We start from the raw sequence: 25,668 nt of genomic DNA, 5'->3' as shown, positions 1-25,668 counted from the left end.
TTGGTGAAAATCCATTGAGCGGGTTAAATAATGGGTCCAAAAAACATAAGTATGTTTCATAACGATCCTGAATTCAAATGAGTTGAAATGGGCCTATATCTGCCTTATATGCCATGTCATGACATTGGGGAGGGCAATAACATGCCCAGCAGTGGTCGAATTAGGCACTTTCAAATAAAATAAAGGCACAAAATTTGACCCAAAGGCCTACGGATGTGGGGACAGAAAACCTTTGGCACGCCCCGATAAACCTGGTTGACATTGGATACTGTGCCCATTCAATGATCCCTGCACATGGAATTACATGACCATTTTCAAGGAAGATATAAAAACCACCCATACTAGTTTTACCATTTTTGTGCAGTTACATTTGCAGCAAGGCGAGAGAAGCAACCTTTAACCGAGAGGACGTGTTAAAATGTACCATAGGGACTTTCTGCTAAAATGTAGCACAAAAAATGTTGTATGCGTTGACAAACTTATCTGATATGTCGACAGCAGAAATTAAAGTAAGTCTTATGCATATATTTGAATACGTACCTGCCCTTATAATGGATGCAACCAGCTAAAACATGCCGCGATCGTTGACAGGTTTGAAGAATGAGAGCTGCTTTTAATAGCAGCAAGTTGTCCACCTATTAGAATAAAAAAACAAAATTGTAAGAAGTTGCTTACTGTATTTAAGCTTTCATCCACCAGCAGTAGATCACCATTTCTATGCATTCTTGATTTAGCTTAACAGACTACAAATGTAGATTGGGGATGTGCAGCACAATGATCCTCAGGATGGAGCATTGCAAAGGGCTCCTTCCCAACAATATTACCCATATTGTCTGTACGCAATGCAAGAAGCAGGGGCACAGTCTTGGGAAGAAACAAAAACACAAGTGCAAACCCCCTCCCATTTGCACCACCAAATGATACTCATTATACCAGAACAACTGAGAGGCTCATCATGGGATCAACAATTTTGATTTTAGGGGATTGTATGGGTTACGAGGTACCACTGATTTGTAGCAGAATCATTCCAACTGTCCGGTAGGAAGGTCTGGCTGTGGTGTTGCCAGATGTCTGGCAAGTTCCCGCAGGTTTGCAGGTACGCTACAGTCAGCGCCTTAGCACTCTTGCAAAATGGTGACTGAGGGGTAAAAACTGGACAGGGCAAAATTCGGTTTTGGTATAACTGTGGGATCCCAAAATTTTTGCTGGCTTTCAGGTTTTTTTTTTTATTTTGTTTATTACTAGAGGGACCTCAACTGAAGTCCCACTAGCTGCATCCCTTTTCTGATGTTCTGCCCATAGTAGCTCATATAGCTACCAGGAAACGTGTATTTTTCGAACACCACATTTTGCTGCCAGCTACATTAGATCCCCTTGAAAGTGTGTTGGGGAGTAAGAGGGTGATCGTTGGAATTTATTTTTGGGCACACCACTCATTTTGGGCACACCACTATTGTATCCATTTTTACAGCATTAGTAGCGCAATAACTTCTAGAGTAGTCATTTGAGAACTGTATTCTTTAAGTCCAGCTCTTTATGTTCTGTTGCTGCCGTCTGTCCTGTGGCAACTGGCAACTGGCCTTTCTAGCTGCAAGTCTGCAGGAACTGTAATGTAACCAGAGATCGAAACAGCAGCCTAGCTGGACCCAATCTAGACACCTTAAACCACTTCAGCTGGGACCTCTGGACCCCAACAGGACCAACAACAAGTGTTTTCAGTGACTCGGAGCCCTCAAGCAGGTCACTTTTAGGCTCAAAGTCCACCTGACTTATCAGTGAAGTAATAACCTTGGGTTTCACAGAGTCACCCTTAGTGAAGTGTAATTGGGAGGGTGTCCCTAATTTTGTTCTTTTCTACAAAGTTTTTATCGATGGAAGGGGAAAACTATGTTGAGCTCATGGTGGTGAATTGTTTTCTCTGTGCGGATAGTGATAAGTCTCATGTAACTGTGGAGCCACCCTTAAAAACGATCCAGTTGCCAACACACCCCGCAACAAAGTGGCATTGGATAGCATTGGGCCACTGCCTAAGTGTTACCAGAACAAATCGTTCATGTTGATAGATTGTCACAGCAAATGGCCACGTGTAGGTTGGGCTGAGATTACCGCCACAGGTGTGGTGGAGTTTTTGGATGGTGTAAGGTCCAGACCCCTGGGGTAGGATGAGCAGGCAGCGTTGGACATCCAGATCTGACCAGGCCAGAGTGTGCCCATTTTGTGTGTGGATGCAAAGTGATAGGTGAAGGGAGAGCCGCAAAACCTTCCCAAGTGTTCAACGACAAGCTATAGAAGCTAAAGGGTTTTGCCCACAAGATAGTGTTGCAAAGGGGGGTGTAGCCCATTGTGCACAGGGTTAGGAACATACCAATATTAGCCAGTGGGGGGGGGCTCAAGGAAGAATTGGCCAGGTTGATAACAGACTGCGTAATCATGAGGCATCAGAATGGCTGTCACCTGTGGTTTTGGCAAGGAAGCAAGCTGGTGGCTTAAGGATGTGCAGAGACCTCTGTGACCTGAATGACAACCTCTGGGTGGACAGACACCCCCCTTTTGAACATCAGTGAGCTATTGGCCATGATAGGGCAAGCATCAAGTCTCCTTTTATAAATACCTGGGTCATGACTGGTTCCTGCATGATGATCGACCCAGGTACAACATTTTTATATACATTTCTTACTTACCTGTTGCCAAAACTTGTGCAGGAGAACTTTGAAGCTTCCTAACCTCGCTTCAGGCACTCACCTGCACTGTGAACTGGTTTAGGTTTCTGGAAAATGTTCTTGATCGGGAAGGACAGCTTTTGTTAGGCGCCTGCCTTATAGTTGTAATGTAGGTTGCACGATATAGGTTTTTAATTGCTGTGCTTTTCATGTTTGTTGCATCACTTTATTGAATTCTTTTTTTACTGTGTTCAGTGTGAAGGGCAAATCTCAATTTGACATTACAAACTGTCTATATGTTGGTATTAGTTTTGTAGTATATAGAATTCTCCAGTTTAACATGCCTGGTGTCTGTAATAAATATATTTTTTATACTTCTATGTGGATCTCTATTTCCTAGATGTCTCCAAGTGTTAACATTACTTACACAGCATCCCCATATCTCCTAAGTCTGCAGTGCTACTCAGTTTACGCTACCATTTGAGAGTTTGACGAGACCAAACGTGAACACCACTTGCTTATCCACTAGGTTGGCCTCTCAGAATGCTCACCTAGGGTTCTGAAAATCACTTTTAACAGTGTGGCTTCTTTAATTATTCACCCAAAGCGAAAAGGTCTGCTTAGATTGCTGGGAGCCCCATCTCCTTAATTGGTAAATCTCCCACATGTTGCCATGGGATGTGCCCCCAATTGGTGTGCAAGTAAAACCAATAGTCAAAAACGAATTGATTTGTGACAAACACTAGACAATTTGTTTAAAAACATTTTGTAGTAAAAACATTCATGCTAAAAATGAATACATTTCTTACAAAACAAAAGACATTTAGCTTTACATAATCCCAAATCGGGTAATAATCTCACTATTGGATAGATTTGGGACATTTATTAAAAAATATGTATTATGTTTGAGTGAAAAACGATTGCGAGTAAGAATGAACAAAATACTCCTCAGAACTGCCTTCATAACTATCAAATAACAGAGGTTTAACTGCTTTTTCAAACTTCTACCCCCGCAGTCTCTTATGTTCTATTTTTTTTTTTAAGTGCCAGAGCTTTGAAGTTCAGTACCAATATTGCATTTCACCTCTATGATATAGCATCAAGTAAAACATATGCACTAGGCTCCACAAAAGGAGGCCATTGTCTAGAAATAAAAAAATAAACAAATTAAAACAATATGAACGTGAAAGCTCACCTTCTCAAGGGTAAACATTTGCTTCATAACACGCATCCAACCTGCTAAAACTAAAGCCCAATGAATGTTTTTCCTGCTTTGAGAAATACAAACTGCAGTTATTTCCCAGGAACCAACAATTACATCATAATAGGTGGGTGAGACACTTGGGATATTGTTCTACTCCTAAGAAGCACTCAACACTAACATGTCACCTTTAGTATCCTAACATGACTAATGCATTGGATTTTACCACTGTTTGGTACAGGGAGGTACCAAGATCTCTTCCTTACCACGTTTAGGCCAGAGATTGTCCATGGGTTATTAAATTGCTGCAGCAAAACCGACCACTAAGAGGGATTCCAGGAACTATTTAACCATAAACAATAGGAAAATGGCAGTTGTGTGTGTGTGGGGTTAAGATTAAAGTTGGAGAATCCCAGGTCTGTATTGCTCCAACAAGCAATCCCCCACCTAGAATCTAGACTATACCTCAGCATACGCATCCAGGATTACAAAGCAAAGCTTCCTTAGTTCAAACACAGAATGTACTCTATAAATGCAACACCTAAAGCAAAACATTTGCACGACTATCTATAAACACACTATTTCCATGCCCATTTCCATATTCTTTGTTAAATTGATCACGAGACTCGCGATCAGGAACACTGTGCAGGAGACTGCGCGCCCATCTGCAGCATCTAAATACATTTAGAAACTTGTGCCGACGCTGCCGACGGGGGCACGACAAGTATCAGTGGAAATGCAATTAAGTTTACAGTATTTGCAGGAAAGTAAACCTGAAATTAGGCAAATGGCCGATATGAACGAGCATACCAGTAGCAGAAGAAAGAATGTATTTGACCGCCCTACACTTCATGATGAGACTAAGCTTGCTTGTCTAACGAAATTGGGGTTCCCCAGATTAACTCTCACAGTTACAAAGAAATCCATCGTCCTGATGAAGGCCCATCAAAAGGTCATGTTAGAACGTTTTGGACAAACTTATCTCAACATGAGGGCCGAAACACAATGTGTCGATTTACAGACTAGACTTCATTGGACCGACTAGTCCATCTCCTAAAAAGGACAATACACTCTCCTTTACCACAAAGTACCAGACCATTATACTGCCTGATATCTGTAAACCCATGAGAAGGGGTGCATAAGATTAAAATACCACAGTAACTTATTTGCCAAGTGTATAAGGTGTGACACGTGCAGAGAATATCATAATAAATCGTGTAATAAATCTCCTGACTTAGTAGCTTCTAAAAATACACAGTGGTGTACTAACCCTCGGGCACAAACCGTTTTCTCGCCTTTCATGTTTGTCAAATTCATGTCCAAATCCTTTAATCAATGGAATTATTTTTATGAAAAAATAATTTAAATATATTTTTTATAGAAACACTGATGGTACAAGTGCTGATGATTTGTTAAGACCTGAGCCTGGATAAAGTGTAACACAAAATTCTCTTAGTTTAAAAGCGAGGGGTAAACCCATTTCCTCATGTGTATTCTGTGATGTGCATCTTCCCCTCATGAAACAGGTCCCCGATAACAAAAAAGCAGGAAGTACCCATATATAGTACAGGCAGAGTATTTATATACAGAAGAATAAGAAAGTGTCCAGTTTCACAATTTTCTGACGTAAAAGATATGGGTTTAGACACTATGGGGAACACTGTGGATAAAGAGTAAAAGACAGCTAGAAAGTGAGTTAAGGTATCTAGTTAGACCGTTCTGTAACATTTTAGAGGGTGCATTTATTGAAATTAAATAAAAATTTAAACTTTCAATAAACGTAACTGATTTGTATATCTAGATGTTTTCCCCCACATATAATGGGTCCACTGAATGAAACGTGCAAGCCTGACAAGTATCCTTGGTTTGACTCCTGAACCTTAAGATACAAAATTTGCAACATGTGCAAGTCTATTGTGTGAGAGTAGGGTAAATTTCAGTTAACATGTTCCCTAGGTTTTTTCTCACGAATATGTACAAACAAAATTAGAATCACCCCTAACACAGGGACCCGGTTTTTACACCATATTTTCACATTTCTGTTATTTACTTTGCAGGCCACTAATCTGTTTTCTACACCAATAAGCCTCTTGAAGACATTCCAATAATACAGACAAGGCACAGAAGATACAGAGGCACAAGCTATAGGACTACAAAAATAGGGATCAGCTATTTACAAAAGAATTTCTTTAAACACATTTAAAAAATCTACTCGTGCCCCAAGGATCACAGCAGGATTAGGTGACCCTTTACAGTTTAATGGAAAGAGCCCAGAAAATATTGTGTGCATCAGAGTGTCGTGCAAACAATGTGCTTAACTGCAAGTGCTGAATTTACTGAAAATATATTTTGTTTGTACAAAAGAAATTAGAAGCACTAAGTGTAATATGGGATTTGCCTCTGGCGGTAAAGGGTTTAGTATTTAGGTGGGCATAGCAGCATTAAAGAGCTGAAGACCAACAGCTTCCCCAGAGATCAAGGTTTCCCTAAATTTGTACATCGAATCGGTTGTTGATTCAGTGAAAAATGCCCATCAGAAACATACAGCAAGTCATTTACTGATGAAGAAGCCTTCTTTGGATCAGCAAGATCCAGGAAAGTACCACTGAGTCATTCAATTCCCCTTTCCTGTGAAATGGATTTAAAAACCATTAGCAATCAGTTACATGCTGTAGTAGAACTCAAATTTACTGGAAATGCAACATCTGTTGACTGTCTCAAAGCACTGAATTGGCAATTGTGGCAATGATGGACAACTGAAAGAACCATGGACGTAGAAGGGGTGAAGTTTCTACACCCACTCAGACTAGTCAGTGGTCTTTTATAGATGTGAGGTAATAAAAATGAAAGTCCACTGCAGTATGAAGGAATGCACTTATCAGCTGAGAGATTAGCACTCTCAAGGGGAGTGGGCCCCGTCTCATATCTGTGAGGTGAAAAGTTTAATAAACCTAATCCATGAACCCTGGGGCTCAGGTACGTATAATCAAACTTAATGGTAGAATAAAGCGAGTTAAATAGCCCCAAAAAGTCTGTCTTGTTTAAAACGTGTAAGAGCATTTCATTTGCGGCAACGGCCACTGCAGACGGTTCATTAGCACAGAGCATGCGATCCCTGGCCAAGTGTACAGAGAAGCGCAAAGATTATTTTTCAAGGTTAACTGATTAAGCGTGCAGGGTCTGCCAGTGAAAGAGGAATATATGACCATTTTATAATTCATAAACATTTACAAAATGTGATTTTCTAGTGAAGCCGACAAGATCCACAGCAGTTTCAAATCGCCCACAGACCATTTTTGCTGAGCAGAGGATTAGGATGTCCCCAATGTGCAATAATCAATTTAAAGTATATCCGTGGGTCAAGGCTCTGGTGATGTTGTGGTGGGTAGCCATTCCAATGGGCGAGAGGATGAGGTGACAAGGGCAGAATGAAGCGGTTGTGTCAAATGTTTCAATCATATCATTTTGTGTTGTGGAAATTGGGGGTGGATTGTGACATCACAGCATTGTAATTGAGGGCGGTGTGGGAAGGTTCATGGACGCCAAAGAAACCATTTCTGTGTGGGGAGAATTTTTCTATGCCGCACGATCTTAAATGCCAATTCATTTTCTATCTATACAAGTTTTCAATTCAAGGGCGTATCTTTGACAGCGCCTCTTCATGCAGTTCTGTTCCGCGTTCTGTTTGAATTTGATGTCCCAGCTGCATCTGGGGCCCTGAATAAAATTGCGCTACTTCTTGCAACAGTGTACACTCCTTTCGACTACTTTTGTAATGTTTTGGTGAATGCTACAAGGCAACCCCCAATACAGATGAACCATGCGGTCCTAAATTGACGATTATACAAACTGGCCCTTGTGACCTGGATCACTCTGGAATGAAGCCCCTTTTATCAGATAGGTCACAAACAGGTGATATACCACCCTTTGAGCCAAGAATATGTAAAACGTCTTGGGGTGTGCCTAGTGTTCCAGTCTTCAGTTTGTATCTGGGCCCATTGGCAGAATTGGCTGAACTATACGATCACCAATTCTATATTGATGCAGAGGACACATATCCTGCAATGATTAAGCCAGAGTCTGGCTGTACATACTTCTAAGGTCTGTATGACAACCTGTAGTCTAATTGTAAGATTGAAAATGCAACCCAGCTAAAACTGAGGTGTTTTTTCCATCATGGGATATCTCTATGGAACTCTACATCTGGTCTCCAATTCTGGTTCCCTGCCCTGAGAATCTTGGGATACAGTTGAAAGCAGACGTTTCTTTTATGCCACAGATTGGTGGACTCATCAAATCTGCTTTTTCTACCCATCCAACAAATCTGCACGTACCCATGCATGTTTCACTCAAAAATAAAATCATGAATTAATATTTCAAATAGGCTGAATTATTATAGGAGATATATATCTGGGCCTTAATTAGTTCAAAATGCAGCAGTAAGCATGATCTTTGCTTTGACAAAGTATACTTATGTTTCATCCTGACTCGGAAAGCTGCACTGGTTGCTTGTGGCCAAGTTTATTCAGTTGAAGATCTTTGCCTGGTCCACAGAACTAACCATGGGTTCAGTTCCCTGTTTCTATAGGGTAAAATACACTCTTATTCCTCCATGAGGACTTGAGATCACAAAAAATTTGCTAGTTTGTGTCTTGTTGTCCCTATTCCTTAGGTAGTAGTTCCTTTTCATACCTGTCCCCCGAGTTGTGGAAATCTCTACCCACAAATATATGCTGATAAAAATTCATCTTTTCTGAAAAGCTGTTAAAACAGTTATTTTCCTCTGTGCAATTCCCTTCCATCCAGATGTCGGCTACTTGGTACTTCGCCAGCAGCAATATGCTTTGAGGCATACATTGTTCTTAATATGTAAGGTTTACATTACAGAATGCATGGCACTTCATCATGGTGAATTGTGGGGCCTTCTCTCTGCCACGATTAGGAACTACAGTAAGGCAGACCTCCTGACACCCAGACAATCTTCTAAGGAAAAAGGCTTGGTGTACCTCTTTGCAAGGAAAACAAGATTTATTTTGTACACAAAAAGGAAAAAGGTGACAGAGTGCCATAGAAACCAATTGCCATGGAGCTCACTGTTACTTCAAAACAGTTGCAACATGTTAAGGATAAGAATCGTCATCTGTGACATAAGCACATACAATGTTAACCCCTCACCCTTGTTGGCTGCCACCTATATACATATTACCAGTCCCCCTATAATCCCTTGACCGATTGGCCACATCTAGATCTACCCTTGTCCTCTAACAGGTGGTCTTCTACTCTGTTACCTTGGTTCCCCGCTACCTGATTGGCGGGTTGCTTGATATGTTACCATCCCCAAGGGCCTAGTCACATGGTGTGCACCTGGCTGCTATCATGAGCTCAGCAGATACTTTTGAGGTCATATTGGCCGTGCCAGAATAAAGGAGACCTTCTCTTGATCCCAAAGATACGTGCCCCCCAGCATGCCTCCCTGTCACATTACTAAATTTGTTGGCATCACCTCTTGCTCCTGGTAGCACTAATCACAGGAGGTTTCACGCCTTGCTCCACCATTATCATCTGCCCCTCCCCAGTGCAGTTCAAACAGGATGGCCATTATTCTGAGGGGAGCTAATGCCCTCAATCTAGACCAGGCATTTGGCAGTTCAAGACCTCTCCCCTGCCCACATGGATTTGTCCATTCACATTCCTTTTAGCTTCACAGGCCTGCACCATGACACAATTGTATTTTATCTTTCAGGCCTGAATGCCTCTATGTTCGGTTTCCCTGCTGGGGCTTAGGATGGGAAGATGATTCAAAAACCAAAGTTTCATAATATGCTGTTACTTTTACCATGGTCTGCGGCAAACTAGGCCTCCCTGCAAATATGGCAGTGCTTTAGTTTTTCCTCGCAGGAAGGGCCAGGGTCTAGGTTTACCTTATTATTCACTACATTTCGATTATTATACCTCAACACCACACAAGCCCTGTACCGAGGCCTACCCAACTTTCCACAACCGCTACAAAATGCTACATCAATTTCGCATGTGTCACCCCTCTGCAGCTATACACGTTAATTTTCTCATGCACCATTATATTTTCCTCAACCTAAATCATTTGGGTGTGCATGGAAGCTAAACCTGCATCCCAACATTCCCCCCTTTAGTTAATACTCCATTAACTAAACCAGCTGCTTCCCTTCTATAAGCATCATTTTCTATACTCTGGCCTGGTGGACAGATCTATAGAAGGCCAACCTATATTTTGACAGGGACAACTCTGGGAAGCTGTAGCCAAACCAGTTTAGGTAGCAGTGTCAGGCAGTCTAGGCTAAGTTCTTCAGAGGGGTGAGAGTGTAAAGGGTCCACAATGAGGTCACACAATAGGAGTCACAAATTGTACTCAGACAGGATGTATAAAAATACAGTTATTTATTTATGGCCAGAACACACTATAAGAAAATGAATACAAGCAGGTAGACATATCAATCCAATACCATCAAACTAAAATACATATATACATTCACAGGTTCAAATGCACAAAACAAATCAAAATACTCCTGCAAAGGAATGAATAGGTAAGTATCATACACAAAAAGGTTCACAGAGATGATCCCTAGCTAATATTGTCCAACCCTAAATTGCATGAGGCCTTGTTCCCCATTGTTCAGGATACAGTTCCACAGAATTTAGGATGCAGGAAAAATTGTAGGTAGGGTCTCTGGAGCCCAGTGATGAATTCTTAGGGTCAAGGATCAATGTAGACAAGTGTCCAAAATTACCCCCAAAAGTCAGAAGCCTTGCTAAGGCAAGTAATGGCAAAGCCAATAGTATAAGAAATAGGATTACTATAAGCCCATTAACCTATAATGGGAGTATAGGGGTAGGTTAAAAGCTATGTAACTTACCCCCTTACTCTGAATCTTCCCAAGTCTTCCCAAAGGAAGGGTGTCCTGGCTTGCTTTTCCCACCCAAATCTGGGGTCCTCGATTTTCAGGGGTTGCAGGTCTGAGTGATTCTCCTGTTTGGATCTTTTGCTGGTGCAAGGACTCTCGGTGAAGAAATGCAAAAACAAACAATGCAGCACCCCTCTCGGGACTGGACTCTTGTTGGAAAAGCATGTTTCAGACAGTGCCCACCGCGCTCAGCAATGCACCAGGACTCAGTAGCCACGGTCGGACTTTCCGGTCTTTCTCGGGTCCTCTGGGTGCTAGGACGCAGAGGGTGTCATTGCAGTGGCAGCTGAGGGTGTGCCAAGTTTCAGGCGGAAACTCGGAACGGCAGCAAAGTTAACCAAGTAGCCCAAAAACAAAGCTGGTCAGCCACAGGACGATTCCCGGGCACTTCCGAAGGCGGTTTTTGTGTTGAGCACAGAGTAGACGTCGGGAATGGTCACTCCACTCCTGGGGTTGTAGCACCTTTCGCAGGCCTACTGAAGATCACGAGACAGACAGGGCTGCACCAGAGCTGTAGCAGAGGTCGGTTGCCAGGCCTCCTTTAGTCAGGTTCCTTTGCGGGTCTTCTCAGCTTGGCAGGATACTTGGCTCATTCGGGTTCTTCCAGGATCTCTGAAAAATGCATGCAGGGGTCCTCTCCTTATCCTAAAAGCCAGGTTGGAGTCAAACTCCCACTAGCCAATAGCAGAACTAGCCCACACACAAACACCCCACAGTGGTCCAATCAGGACCACTGGCAAGAACACTCATGCATACCACTAAGACACACAGAAACCAGTATGTGGATTAGGGTCAGACGACCCAGCCCACATCCTGCCTGTCAAACACACAAAGCCCTCCAGTAGCCTGCCAAAAGCTGCAGCTTTCCTGGACACTGGAAGTCCTTATAAGTATCTTCCTGGACTTTGAGGCCAGGAAGAAGGCTAAACAACAAGATGCAAAAAGAATGGGTGAAAAACCTCATGGCACAGCCATGTTTGACCAGTAGCCACAGTCAGTAGCCAAACGCGGTAAACGCAGTTAAGCCGAAAACTAAATTCCCCAAAAAGTGGGGGAAGTCACTGCTGCCACCAACCCATTTTATAAGCACATCTAGAGTAACCAGAAAATCCTTTGAGTGTTGGTCTAGGGCAAAACAAAAATGCACCCCATTGCACTGCAGTGTAAGCTGCTTTGCGCAATGTTAAAAAGTTACCACATGTGATACAAAAGTAACCACAAGTAGCAACATAGTAACAGGACTAGGGGAAACACTGTTTCCTGGTACTGATAGCCTTAAGGACATAACAGTTACCCCATAACATGTGAGCAAAGGCCAGTACACTGAAGCTTAAGACTTCACTGTACTGCAAAAAGTACAGGTCAGATTCAAAAATAAAAGCAAAAAGGTTGGGGGTTTCATAAAGATGGAAAGGTGCAGTAAAGAGAATCTTTCCTAACAGGCACCCACACCATGCACACGCAACTTAGACTCCCCACATACTGGGCATACTTCTCTGGGTACACGCAAGATAAATGCAGTCACCATCGCCAGCTGGTTCGACCCAGTGCTCTACAAAGTTTTCAGTCCAGTGCTCTACAAAATTTTCTGGATCTGGTGGGGTGAAGATAAGGTCGCGGGGATCTATAGGCCGTTTGATTCTCACCATGCATGGTTTTTGCATCATTTGTTTGAGCCTGCCTATCTTTTGTACTAGAAGGAGCTATACCTGCCCCTATTAAGACCATCATCATGGCACTGTTTGGGAGTGTGTTTACGCCACACTGGAGTATCCTTTGGCAAATGCAGAACATTATCAGCAGGAATACCACAATAGGAACCAATATCTTCTCCACAGCTCTGAGCCATGTTGGTGCCCACGAAAACAACATATCGAACCAATCTTCAGCATCCATGCCATCTTGGCATTGGCTCTGCCCTGGACACAGACGGGAGGCGCAGAAAACCTCCATTTTGGTGTATAGGCAATATTTGTCTGGAATCTCTTTCAGCAAATTGGAGAAGTCTTCGAATAAATAACTTGATCGCTTCTGCAGTCTTCTTTTTGACCGTTTGTTTCTTCTTACTTGTGGCGGTTTAGTGAATATGTGTCTCTCCATGATGGTGTGAGATACATGTATGCTCGCTGGCCGCACACCCATAAGGTCTGATGTGCCCTTGCTGAAATCAGGGATCAACAAGGTCTTGTTACACTTGCTGTTAGTTCCCATTGGAACAGTTCCTTGTCCTCAAAAACTGAATTCGTATTCCTCTGCTGCTTGCACCTTCACTGGAGATTCTTTTGCTTCAATCCAGGTGTTACGCTCACCTGACTCCCACGGAGGCGCAGGTCTGGTTTGGAGTGTTGTTGCTTCTTCTATGATGAAGCGCAGGACCCGGAAGATGGACTGGACCGGACCTTCGAATCTGGCTTGTCTGGCTCGCAGGAATATCTTTCTGTATGTGAAAAGGGAGTATTAACAATCTGCGGGACAAAGTATAAGCCTCCCGCTCCCTTCTCACCCCTCTACGAAACCCTCCTGCGACCCCCACGTGAAGTCTCACCTTAGGGTTTGAAAGGTTGAGCTCTCCATCCTGCTTCTCATGCAGGGGCGCGTTGTATCCAGTTACTTCACTGGGATTTTGATTGTAGAGGGTTCAAGTTTTGTTTTCCCGGTATAGTACCGTAAGGATTCTGTTAATGAGTATGATTCTGCAATAATAATTGTTCGTTGTCTCTTTTTCAGGTGCGGAAACTATTCCGAGAAGAGCTGTGGAACCGAAGAATGAGACTCTGGTGAGCTTGATGAGTTCTCTCAGTGTCCTTGTATCAATGCGCTCACTAACGCTGATGTCTTTTTTTCCCCATAGGGGCCGCGGTCCGGAAATGCCTGGATGCGGCACCGACCCGAAACAAAGCTCAATCCAGAAGAAATCAGGTAAGTCTCTAATGGGCGTTTGGGTAATGTCTTTTCATGCGCCCACTAACGCTGATGTCTCTTTTTCCCCTTAGGTGCCGGGGTCTGGAAATGCCAGGATGCGGCACCGACCCGAAACAAAGCTCAATCCAGAAGAAATCAGGTAAGTCTTTAATGGGCGTTGGGTAACGTCTTTTCATGCGCCCACTAACGCTGATTTCTCTTTTTCCCCTTAGGGGCCGGGGTCCGGAAATGCCAGGATGCGGCACCAACCCGAAATGAAGTTGGAATAACCCAACAGGTAAGCTTTGTAATGGAAATTAAGGTTTCCTTGTTTTCTTTCCCCGCTCACCTTTATTCTGGTCTTTTTCTCCCTAGGCGCGGTGATGTGGCTGCGAGTCCAGATGTCGCCGTAGAACGTGGTGGTACCTTGTACAGGTGAGTGAGATGCAGCGCTGCAGCGATCGATGCGATGTGCTTTTAAATGGATGTCTTCCTTTTCAGGACCGTCGGCGAGATGTCTCCGGAATGCGGGTTTAGCAGGTAAGGACTCTTCTTTACCCTTTTCTCTTCTCTTCTCTCTTTGCAGGTGTTCCAGGATGCTGGCAGGAGTGGCAGAAGACAGAATGCAGGAGCAAACACGGTGAGCGTCCAGCTGCTAGATGCAGAACAATGCGAAGCGTGAGTTGCTGCTTGGGCGTGGCTTATGTAGCCTTCAAAGTAGTTCCAGGTATGTATCCTTCCTCTCAGGTATGTATTCCTCCCCTGACCACACCCGTGTGGTTAAGTAGTTCCAAAGATAAAGTAGTCCCATTCAGGCCTCAGAAGGCCTGGATCTTGCAGCATGGTCTGCATCAGGTAAGTTAACACTAAGCACCTTTAACACAAAGTCCCCTTTTATGAGCCTGGCGCCTATGGCGCCAGGACTGTGGCCCGATATGAGCCCAAGTGGTGTGCCGGCCGGCTCACCACTTAGCATGTTTGATTGACAGCTAGGCTGAGTGAATGGGGGTATGCTGCATAAAAGCAGGGCTTTAGGGACTGGAACTTCAGAAGTCGCCACAGGACCTGAGAATCCGACGAGGGAGAAGCGGAGCCAACCTACCACGACGACACCACCGGTGGAACCCTGCGGAACCGACTCACCACTTCCCGATGACAGAGAAGATCTCCCGGCTGGAGAGGCTTCTTCCCATGACTGGTGGGCACAACCAGTTTACCTTCTTCTCTTCGCACCCCAGACCGGTTTGTGGTCGAATTGCCATGCCAAGCACTCCGGCAGCCGGATAGCCACTTACCACTGGACCGTGAATCAAGGGAACGCTCCTTGTACCTGAGAAACTCTGCGGCTGGTTTCTTCCCTGGCAGTGCAACGGACTCCTGTCTTCCTCCCCGACGAGATCTTCTCTTCCCCCGGACGAAGCACCAACTTGCATCCGCTGCCAGGAACAACTGCCCCCGCTGGAGTATTCTAACCACTTTAAGGTACCACGTCCGCCAGGCCTCCCCTTCTAAAGATTGCAACAAGGTAATAATAACCCCTTAACCTTCTGGACTGAGCTGGCCGCCTTGACCCTCTAACTGGTCCCTTTCTTTGGTCCAACTCCTTTTTGAACCGTTACAAGACTTGTGTGCACTGCAACCGTGTGACCTCGGACACATTTCATTTTGATCCTCTTAAAGCGGATCCGGCCTACTGACTCTGAATTCACGGTGTTACTTTGCCTTCTCTCTTGTGTTCGTGAAAAAAGTGTTGGGATCTGTTTCAATTCATTCTCGGCTTTTCTCTCCCTTTTTAAAACAAATTATTAGAGTGCCATCTACGTTAAGCGCTCACCGCTGTCTGAAAATAAGTGGGGCTTTACTTAAGACTTGTCTAATATTCTTTTAAGGGAGTGTATATCCTTTAGTGACCGTGTTTCTGAATTGCTTACTATTAGTGCCTGTGTGTTTTTCTAGATGTGGTTTTAAATAAATAATTCTATCTCTTTTACACCAAGCCCTGGTCAGTGTTTACTTGTTCTATTGTGTTATCTTGACCTATTGTGAATACTCTGTATACTGCCTAACTCTTCTTGAGAGAAGTCTGACTGCTCAGCCACAGCTACCAAGTGAATCTGTGTGGTACAGACTGCTACCAAGTGGGTTTACTGCCAAACACCTGTAGTCTTAAATCTTTTGCAGTGGTCCCAGAGGGAACTGCACAGGTTTCTGCCTAACAGCGGCTCACTCAACCTGTAAAGACAACGCTACTTACAAAAACAGTATCTCCTGGGTGCAGTTGTTGGGGTGGCGAGTTTCTGGTGCAGCACGGTTTTCTTCTTCTGTTCTTCCTGGTGCTATCTTCTGAGAGAGTTAAGCTTTATCGTTTTTGTGAACTGATACAAATATGCTTTAGATTCATCCCCTAAGATACACGCAGTCCTTCGAGCATCAGAGACACTACACATAGGTTAAAGTGGCATGTGAACGCGCCACCCTTTCACTATTTCCTGAGGGGAAAGGTAGTGGTCCTTGCAGGGCTCTTGCCACAAAATGAATAGGGCCAAGGGCAAACAGAGGACCCATTTCTTTTTGAGGGTGACACAATTTTGATAAATTCACCTTTAAATAGCCATTGATCTGTTCAACAATGCCATTGGCTGGAGGATGATAAATTGAGCACATCTTATGTTTGATCCCTAAGAGAGCTGTTATTTCTTTAAATAGCTGATTGAAGTAGTGAGTGCCATTATCAGATTTAAGTGCTTTGCACAATCCCCAGCAAGGGATCACTTCTCGTACTAGAAATGTGACTGCTGATTTAGCATCTGGATGCACGCAAGGTCCAGTCTCAACCCAATGGGATAAGGGGCACACCACTAATGACCACAAAATGCTCTTCCACTACCTCCCTTCCTCAGCACACTTCTCCCCCAATGCAACTGCCTGGATCATTCCTCCAAGAAAGAGATATGAGAGTATTCTCTGACCATGCTTGTGCCAAACCGGCCATCATCCAATGTGGAGTGCCGCAAGGCTCCTGCATATCCCCCCTGTTAGGGAGAATTCTCTTATAAGGCTAATTTCCCAAACCTAGTGAGTCCCCCCAGGAGCTTTGCTGGATTTTGGGTTTTTTTTCTTTCTCCTGCTAAGAGTGAGACTCTTTTACTCCCACTCTTAGACATGATTTGAGGTGGCAGGGGGCGCTGTTGCGCACGACTGGAAATGGCCGCTCGTGTGTAAGCTCTGGCGAGGACGAGGGCTATAATGCAGAGTTACCCGTCATTATAACCCGGTTCTTCACGACAAACGCTGGAAATGTGCAGCATAGTATGCTGAACCATCCGACAAAGTTTTGGGACGCAAGCTGGTAGGGAACCCCACCGGCAGCGAAATCAGAAACACACGCGCCAAAGAGGAGAGCAGCTTGAAGCACGGCTCAGTAGGCGAGGAGGCGCTTGGCCCCAACCTACACGAGCAGCGGTCGCAAGACAGCAGATACGGCTATATCGCAGGTGGGCCGCGGGTGCTCCGGAGGACGAGGAGTGCCTGCGAACCCCCCCCAGCACTATCGTCGGTACCAATATAAAGAAGCGGAATTCTTCGGGACCGCTGGTACGCGGCAGTAATATAAGCATGCGCACTGTGAGACTGGACGGTGCAGAGGAAACAGCGCCGATCTCCGAGAGCAGAGTCCCCAGGCGAGGTGCACAAGATGCACAGAGGGTGGACCGCGGTCGCTCTAGGGACCGGTGAGCGCCTGCGGACCCCCCAGAACCTTTGCTGCAACTGCCGGGCAGTGGCGACAACACCAGGGGGCTGGCTCAGGGAACTATAAGGTAGGCAGACATTTGCCGGCCGCTGGGATCCCCTGTGAGGAGCCCCCGAGGCAACAGGCACTCCAGCAAGCACATTGAGGCACTGGGGGGAAGAGCAGGCGACCACCCTGAGTCTAGCACTCCTGCCCCGTTCTGGAACTGGGTCCCTCCCAATGTACACATCAAGCTGGGCAAGTCCATATGGGCATTCACTGAAAGTACACTAACCCAGAGTCATATTGGACTGCGCACCCCCGGAGTGAGGCCCTCAGAGGACGCCACGCTCTCTGGGCCCTGACCCTGGACACAGGGAAGTCACTCAATGCGACAGGTCAGGAGGGTGCACAGGTAAAGAGATCACTGAGGCGGAAGACTCAAAGCTGTAACACACTGGTGCTGATAAAGTCGATTTAGCCCATGCGCGCAGCCTACGACAATTTTGACTGTGAAGAGTCGCATAGTTGGCGGATTGCTCCGTGAGGGGGATACTGCCGACAGTAAAGGGCTTCAGATAACGGAGTTATGGACCAAGGAAATTAAGGATATTGGACGTTGATTTACATCAATCCTAAGAACAGCATAGGGCACCCACGCGACCATCTGGAGAGGCCCGCTAACCCAGCCCTGGGGCTTAGGTCTTCCGGCGAGAAGGAAGTGAGAACGATGCCCAAAGGCTTTGGCCCAAAGAAAGGAACAGGGGCCATTGATAAATATACAACGACAATGAGGAAAGAAACTGAACGCGCACTGACAGAGGAGTTATCCCCCCCCGGAACAAATGGCTACTCCACCACCGATGATGGACCCCCAGGCGGTCTTTTTGGCTATGCAACAGGGCTTTTCCTCCCTAAATGAAAAGCTTGATGGAATAACAGCGAACGTCGCCACCATTAAGTCACAGCTGGACAAAACAACATCACGGATGACGGAAGCAGAGACAAGGATATCTGGCACGGAAGATGCACACGAGACCTTGAAAACCACAGTGTCCACGATGGCAATCGAACTGGGAACTGTAAAAGCTAAATGCGAGGATTTGGAGGCTAGACCCCAGCGAAACAATATCCGTATTATCGGAGTACCGGAGGAAGCTATGAAAGGGTCTATGGAAAAGGCAGTGGAGGACCTTATTCGCAATCTCCTGGGAGACCCCGGATGGTCGGCAATGTTCATTGTGGAGCGTGCACATAGGTCGCTTGCCCCTAAGCCGAAACCTGCATACCCTAGACCTATAATAGCGCGACTGATAAACTACCGCGACAGAGATCTAATTTTGAAGACTGCTAGAGAAAAGCAAGAATTGAGATGGGAAGCCAACATCATTCACATCTTCCCAGATTTCACGGTAGCGGTTCAGCAGGAGAGGAAACAATTCATAGGAGTCAAGAAACTACTCCGGGAGCGCCAGGTACAATACGCAATGCTCTACCCGGCGAGATTGAGAATCCAACACCAGAACAAAGTATATTCTTTTACGTTCCCGGAAGAGGCGGCGAACTTCGTCGAAACTCATATACTTGCGCCACCGGCGAAGCACACGAATGGGAAAGACTCCTGAACTCAGAGGTTATCCAACAACAAGCACGTAAATGGAGAAAAGTAGACTCATGGAAGCGAAGGCCCCCCCAAAGGGAGCCGGAAGCAAGGGGAAGCAATAATGTATACTGCAAATTATGATGCTCGGAGAAGGTCCCGCATGTGTTATCATTAGTGAGAGCAACATGAAGAACTTGGAGCGCTGTAACAAAACGAAAAGGCATAGGCACTTGAACTCGCCACAGTTCCCCCTGTAGCAGGTGCACAAGAAAATGGATGGGAGGGGGGGGGGATTTGAAGTACATAGTTGGAGTTCGGGGAACTATGAGGGAGGGGGAGGGATTGGAACGGTTTTGTTGGGATTTGGTTTTGAAATGGGAAGTTTAAAAGCAAAAAGCACGTTGGTTCAAAGCACTTTGGTTTCAGAGCACGCTCTGCAAATACGCAATCAAACACAAGACCACACTTACGTCATAGATAATGGCTGAAAAAGACACAGGCAACATCAAAATACTGAGCTGGAATGTAAGGGGATTGGGAGCTCCAGTCAAGAAGAGGAAAATATTTGCCTATATCAACAGACAGAAACCTAAAATTATCTTCCTGCAAGAAACACATATAGGCCCAGACTATGGGGGTCAATTGGTTGCGCACTGGGGGACACATCAGTACTACACTAAATATTCCAAAAGGGCTAGAGGGGTGGCTACTTTAATCCATAAAACCCTCCCATTCACCTGCATTACCTATGACTGTGAACCCGAGGGGAGATATGTACTACTTCATGGCACCCTAAGTGACAAGGAGGTGGTCTTATTAAATATATATGGCCCCAACATAGACGATGCAGAGTTCTTTACAGCACTATTTGGGAAACTCGCATCGTATCCCACTGCCAGTTTGATAATCGGGGGAGATTTCAACACGGTCGTCGATACACATCTAGATCGTACCTCAACGCAACAGAGGGTATGTCAAAAGCGGTACAGAATATACTCATTCATATGACTGATTTAAATATAAAGGACGTATGGATGGTGTTAAACCCCTCGAAAAGGGAATATACATATTACTCAACCGTGCATGACATGCACTCTCGAATTGACTTATGGCTGGTAGACAATGTAGTGTTAACATGGACTGATAACGTTCACATCTATCCCAGGACATATTCTGATCACTCCCCAATACAATTAACGCTGCGCATTCCGGATATCATGGTGAGGAAAGCACCATGGAAATTTAAACTTGCGGCCCTACAAGACCTGGTGTACAAAACCGCACTGACAAAATACATACAGGAATATTTTGACATAAATGAGAATTCAGTCTCTAGCCAGGCTATATTGTGGCAGACGTTCAAAGTCTGTGTTCGAGGTAACTCAATATCCACAGAGTGTGGAGTCCTCAAGGATATCCGGGGAAGGCTAGCGTGCTTAGAAACACACATATCCTCCCTTCAATCTCTATATGCACACACATCATCCTCACAACTGAGCTCAGAGATTAAGCTTAAACTGGAAGAATACAAGGATGCGGCAGACCAAGAGATCCGGTATTTTGATAAACCAGCAGCTGCCCGCAGATACGGGGAAAGTGAGCGCCCAGGTAGACGATTAGCCAGAACAATAAGGGGCGAAGGGGGCTATGCAACAATACCATGCATAACACTAACGGACGGCACAGTTACCACCGACAACGATAAAGTTATGGAGGTGTTCTATGAATACTATAAAGCATTGTACTCCCCTCAAAGCAGTGCAACTGAAGAGGAGATTGATGAATATCTCTCCCAAATACCAACAACGTTATTAGCAGATATCACTAGATAATCTCTTGAAAACCCGATAACTGAGGCAGAGATAGCAGAGACTATAAAAGACTTACCCAACGGGAAAGCCCCTGGGACGGATGGCCTTGGAGCGGAATTTTATAAGGAATTCAGCTACCTCTTGGTGCCCAGGCTACATGCCGTCTGGTTGGAGGCCCTAAACAAAGGGAAACTACCCGAAACCACCACGGAAGCGGTGATTACACTACTACTCAAACCAGGTAAGCCTCCAGAGGAGTGCGGCTCGTATAGACACCTATCGTTAATTAATACAGATGCGAAGATTTTCGCAAAAATACTGGCAACCCGATTATCACCACTTATGCCTCATATGGTCCACCAGCACCAAGCGGGGTTTATCATGGGTAGATCCACGGCCACGAATATAAGGAGATGTTATAATATATTAGCCAAAATAGCCCCCTAAACCCAGGGAGTTGCAGTGTCTCTCGATATGCAAAAAGCATTCGATACAGTTTACTGGCCTTTCCGATTTGGGGTTATAAGAAATTACGGGTTTGGCCCTTATATTATGAAATGGATACGGGTATTATATGCGCTCCCCTACGCCAAGATAAGAGTCAATTTATTTTAAAATGTGTTTATTGGCATTTATAATTACAATCACTATTCAGATTGACCAACGTGGTCACCGAAATTCTGTCTTTGCAAATAAACAACAACATTTACATAACAAGAACATCAAACATTAACTATCTCCGGTCTGGGGGCAAGTGATGGTTGATTGGGTCGCAAGCGGGGGGTTTGGCCGGGTGCCACATGCGTGGGTGTGGGCTTTCCAAGAATGTTAATGCTGGGGGGGTGGGGTCTGGTTTCGAGTGTTCTGGTCAACCTTTTAGGTCATGTGATAGGGCCGGCGAGTTGTTCAGGGGGGCTTATCATCAGAGGAATGGAACAATTTGGACATGGTGTCTTTCCATGCCGCAAGGGCCATACTCGACTCGTCCGTGGATCTAGCCACACTGTCCTCCCAAGCTCTTGTTTCGGCGGTCGCCCATCTTTCAAATTCTTTGCGCCATGCTCTATGATTCCATGCCATGGCGATGGTCCTCTTGGCTGTTATGCATAGCAAGTCCATCAGCTTAACCGCATATTTGAGTTTGGCCAATCTGGGGTAGCAGCCTAGGAGGCATTCAGCTGGGGTCCATTTATACCTACTGACTTCCGCTTCGTCACAGGTTCTTTTCACCATTGACCAGAGGCTACGTGTTTTGGTGCAGTTCCATAGCATGTGGATTAGATCTGCTCCCTCTGTCCCACACCAAGATAAGAGTAAATGGCACCCTGACGGAGATATTAGAACTACTCGGTGGAACTAGGCAGGGAAGCCCACTGTCACCTCTGCTGTTTGCCCTGGTGATAGAGCCCCGAGCGGATATACTGAGGTCACGTTATAGCACATTTGGACTGAGGTTAGAGGGTAGATTACATATTATCAACCTTTATGCTGATGACATTTTGTTGTATTTACGTGATCCAGATCGCACTCTAGGCAAAATTCTTGCTGAAGTTAAAAAATGTGGAGACTTCTCTGGCCTGCGACTTAACCGAACCAAATCAGAGATTTTCCCGCTCACAAAAAATACGGTATCACCTCATGATCTACACGGCCTCATCTGGAGCCCTACGCATATCAGATATTTGGGGGCACACATAGCTAGAACAGCACAATTATCTCGGGCCCTGAACTATAGCGTGCTAGCGGACGCTCTATGTATTAAGATAAGACGCTGGGACGCTCTACCAATCTCAATGATGGGAAGAATAGCCCTAATTAAAATGATAGTGTTACCAAAGAAGTTCTATTTGTTTAGCACTGTACCGGTCTGGCCAGGTCGAGCCCGGTTTACTAAAATGAATAGTGCGTGTGTCTCATTTGTATGGGGGGGGGCACTCTAGGCTGAGCTGGAAGATGTTAACTAACACATACACAAGAGGAGGGCTGACAGCACCCGACTTAGAACTATACTATTTGTCAGCACAGGCACACTATGCAGCACAATGGGCCACTATCTTCCTTGATCCAGGTACCCCATCGCCAGGCACTACAGAACGAGAGGCAATTACCGCACTACACCAGATGACTACATCTTCTCACAAGCATCACAACGCCATAGATCCCACGAAAGTGACGGTCACGGCCTGGGCCAAAGTGGCAGACATATATGGCAAAGACATGTTACATCACCCGAGTATGCCGATCTGGGGAGATCCTCGAACACCATTTACACTAGATGGGGAGGTGGCTATACACTGGTCTTCCAAAGGTATATCCCAGTGGGGACAGTTATTCTCAGAGAAGCTCTTTGTAAAATGGAAAGACATCCAGGATATGGTGGGAAGGACCAATATTCATAAAATGCAATATACGAGAGTGAAAGCAGCGGTGCAAAAACTACTCCCCACCTTCCCCAATGAACCGGAGATTAATATGGGACTAGGCTATATGTTGACAGGCGGGACACAGAAAATCACAGCCTCAGCACTGTACAAAGTCATAATGCAAACACGCCCAGTGGCCGAACACGCATCCAAGGGCAAATGGGAACAGGATCTGGAGCAGCAAATCGAAGATCATGAGTGGACTAAGGTCTGTGAACTCACCAAACAAATATCCTGCAATGCCAGGTACAGGCTAATACACTACAAAAGAGTACATCGCACCCACTACACCCCAGCGAGGCTCAAACTAATTTACCCCGCCTCGTCGGGTGCATGTCCAAGGTGTAAGGCTGAGGACGCAAATATTTACCATATGGTATGGGCTTGTACAAAGTTGAGTGAATATTGGAAGGAGGTGTGTGCAGCTCTAGATGAAATGGCAGATCAACCCGTAGAATGGACACCACAGTTATGTTTGCTGGGCGTGATAGGCAAAATGGACCCAACCTGGCGAAAGCTGTTAAACCTTAGCTTATTGATAGCTAAGAGAGTGATACTTATGAAGTGGAAAAACACAAACCCCCCCGACGAAGGCAGATTGGGATAGCGATATGCTATGGACTAACGACACTGAAGAACTGTATATCGACTCGGTGCTGCAAACCTCAAAACCAAGGAATATATGGGCCAGCAGACAAAGCAGAGACTGAAAATACCAGAACTGAGGAACAATGATATTGGTGCAACTTAATGTGTTTGATGTGATGTATGATTATGTATGTGCTTACCTCGTGCAAAGTTAAATAAAGTCTTTAAAAAAAAATTTAAAAAAAGACATGATTTGAGGTATGTTCTTGACTTATGTGCTTATGGTCTATGGGGTTTCTTTTTACTCCATAGGGTATCATCTGTTTTTCTGTATGTGTGGTACACAGCACCCTCAGAGCAGTACCACAGGGGTGTCACAGTGACCCCCAAACAGACTCCACACCCTGGGACTGAATACTATCTCCCAGGGCATGTAAAGTCACCATTGGCTTTACTAGTCCTAAATTGTGAACAGAACGAGTACAAACCATCATATTGTGGAAGTACTGGTGAGTAGAATGGACACCACAGTTATGTTTGCAGAAGCCCTCCAAGTGGTGCCACTCTGTCTGGGTTCCATAGGAGGGGTGGAGGGGGGAATAGGCACTCTGGACTGCGTTGCCTTAGCAACCCAAGTCGCACTCTACTCTGTTTGGCCCAGTGGTGAGCCGCCCGGCTCAGCACTTAGCATGTGTGACTGACAGCTAGGCTGATGAATGGGGGTTTTTCTGCATAAAAGCAGGGCCTTTGGGACTGGAACTTCAGAAGTCGCCACAGGACCTAAGAATCCAAAGGACGACGAAGCTGAGCCACCTGCAACGACGACACCACCGGTGAAGCCCTGCTGCAGCTACCTCACCACATTCCTGACGAGAAGATCTTCTGCTGGACGAGTCTTCTTCCTCTGAGCTAGTGGGACCAACCAGTTCACCCTTTTCGCCTTCCAAAGACGGCCTTTGGTTGAATCGCCCGTGCCAAGCACCCCGGCGGCCGGATAGTCAAGCTCACCACTTTTGACCGCAAATAAAAGGGCCGCACCTTTTAATCGGGAACTCTGCGGCTGGTTTCATCCCTGTGCAGTGCAACGACTCTACATTTCCTCCTCGACGAGATCTTCTCTTCCCCTGGTCGGAACCATGAACTTCAACCACTGCCAGGAACAACTGCCCCCGCTGGAGTTTCCTTTCTCTGAAGGTACTGTGTCCTGCCTGGCCTTCCCTTCCTACAGATTGCCAAAGGTGACCCTTAAATCCTTGGCTTCTAAACTGGGTTGGCTCCAGGCCTTCTAACTATATCTTTTGAATCAACCCAACCCCTTTTGAACACTCTGCAAAGACTTTCAGTGCACTTTAAACCGTGTGATCCTGGGCACATTTCGCTTTGCACCATCTAAAGTGGGCCTGGCCTATGAACATTGGCTCTACAGTATAACCTGCCTTTCTCCCCTTGCTCTGAACTCTTAAGTGTTGGGAACTGTTTTATTCTTATGCTCTGCCTTTTTCTCTCCCTTTAACTACACTATTGGAGTGCCATCTAGGTTAAGCGCTCACTTCTGTCTTAACAAATAGTTGTGCTTTAACCCCGACTTGTCTGATGGTTATCAAGGGAGGTTTGTATACTTACCCGACTGTGTTTTAGATTACATTTCATTGAGAGTGCTAGTGTATTACCTAAAGTGTGTTTTAGATAAATAACTATATACTTTTTATACAAAGCTCTGGTCAGTGTTTGTTTGATCTACTGTGTTTTGGCCCTATTGTGTATACTCTGCATACTGCCCTACTCTTCTTGAGAGAAGTCTGACTGCTCAGCC

At 45.3% G+C, this 25,668-nt stretch overlaps 1 protein-coding gene across 1 annotated transcript in view; it reads right to left on the bottom strand.

Moving 5' to 3' along the window:
* The window catches only part of HPS4 (HPS4 biogenesis of lysosomal organelles complex 3 subunit 2), a 951,717-nt gene that overhangs the window by 586,346 nt on the left and 339,703 nt on the right, over window positions 1–25,668 (bottom strand). The window contains exon 7 of the mRNA XM_069619373.1: window positions 541–635. Coding sequence (XP_069475474.1) covers window positions 541–635 — 95 coding nt within the window. The remainder of the gene's footprint in view (window positions 1–540; window positions 636–25,668) is intronic.

Source organism: Ambystoma mexicanum, chromosome 10 (genome assembly GCF_040938575.1).
Source record: "Ambystoma mexicanum isolate Mex_15411 chromosome 10, UKY_AmexF1_1, whole genome shotgun sequence".
Classification (NCBI taxonomy): domain Eukaryota; kingdom Metazoa; phylum Chordata; class Amphibia; order Caudata; family Ambystomatidae; genus Ambystoma; species Ambystoma mexicanum.
Note: the sequence above shows the minus strand (reverse complement) of the source record. Positions and strands in the feature narration are given on the sequence as shown.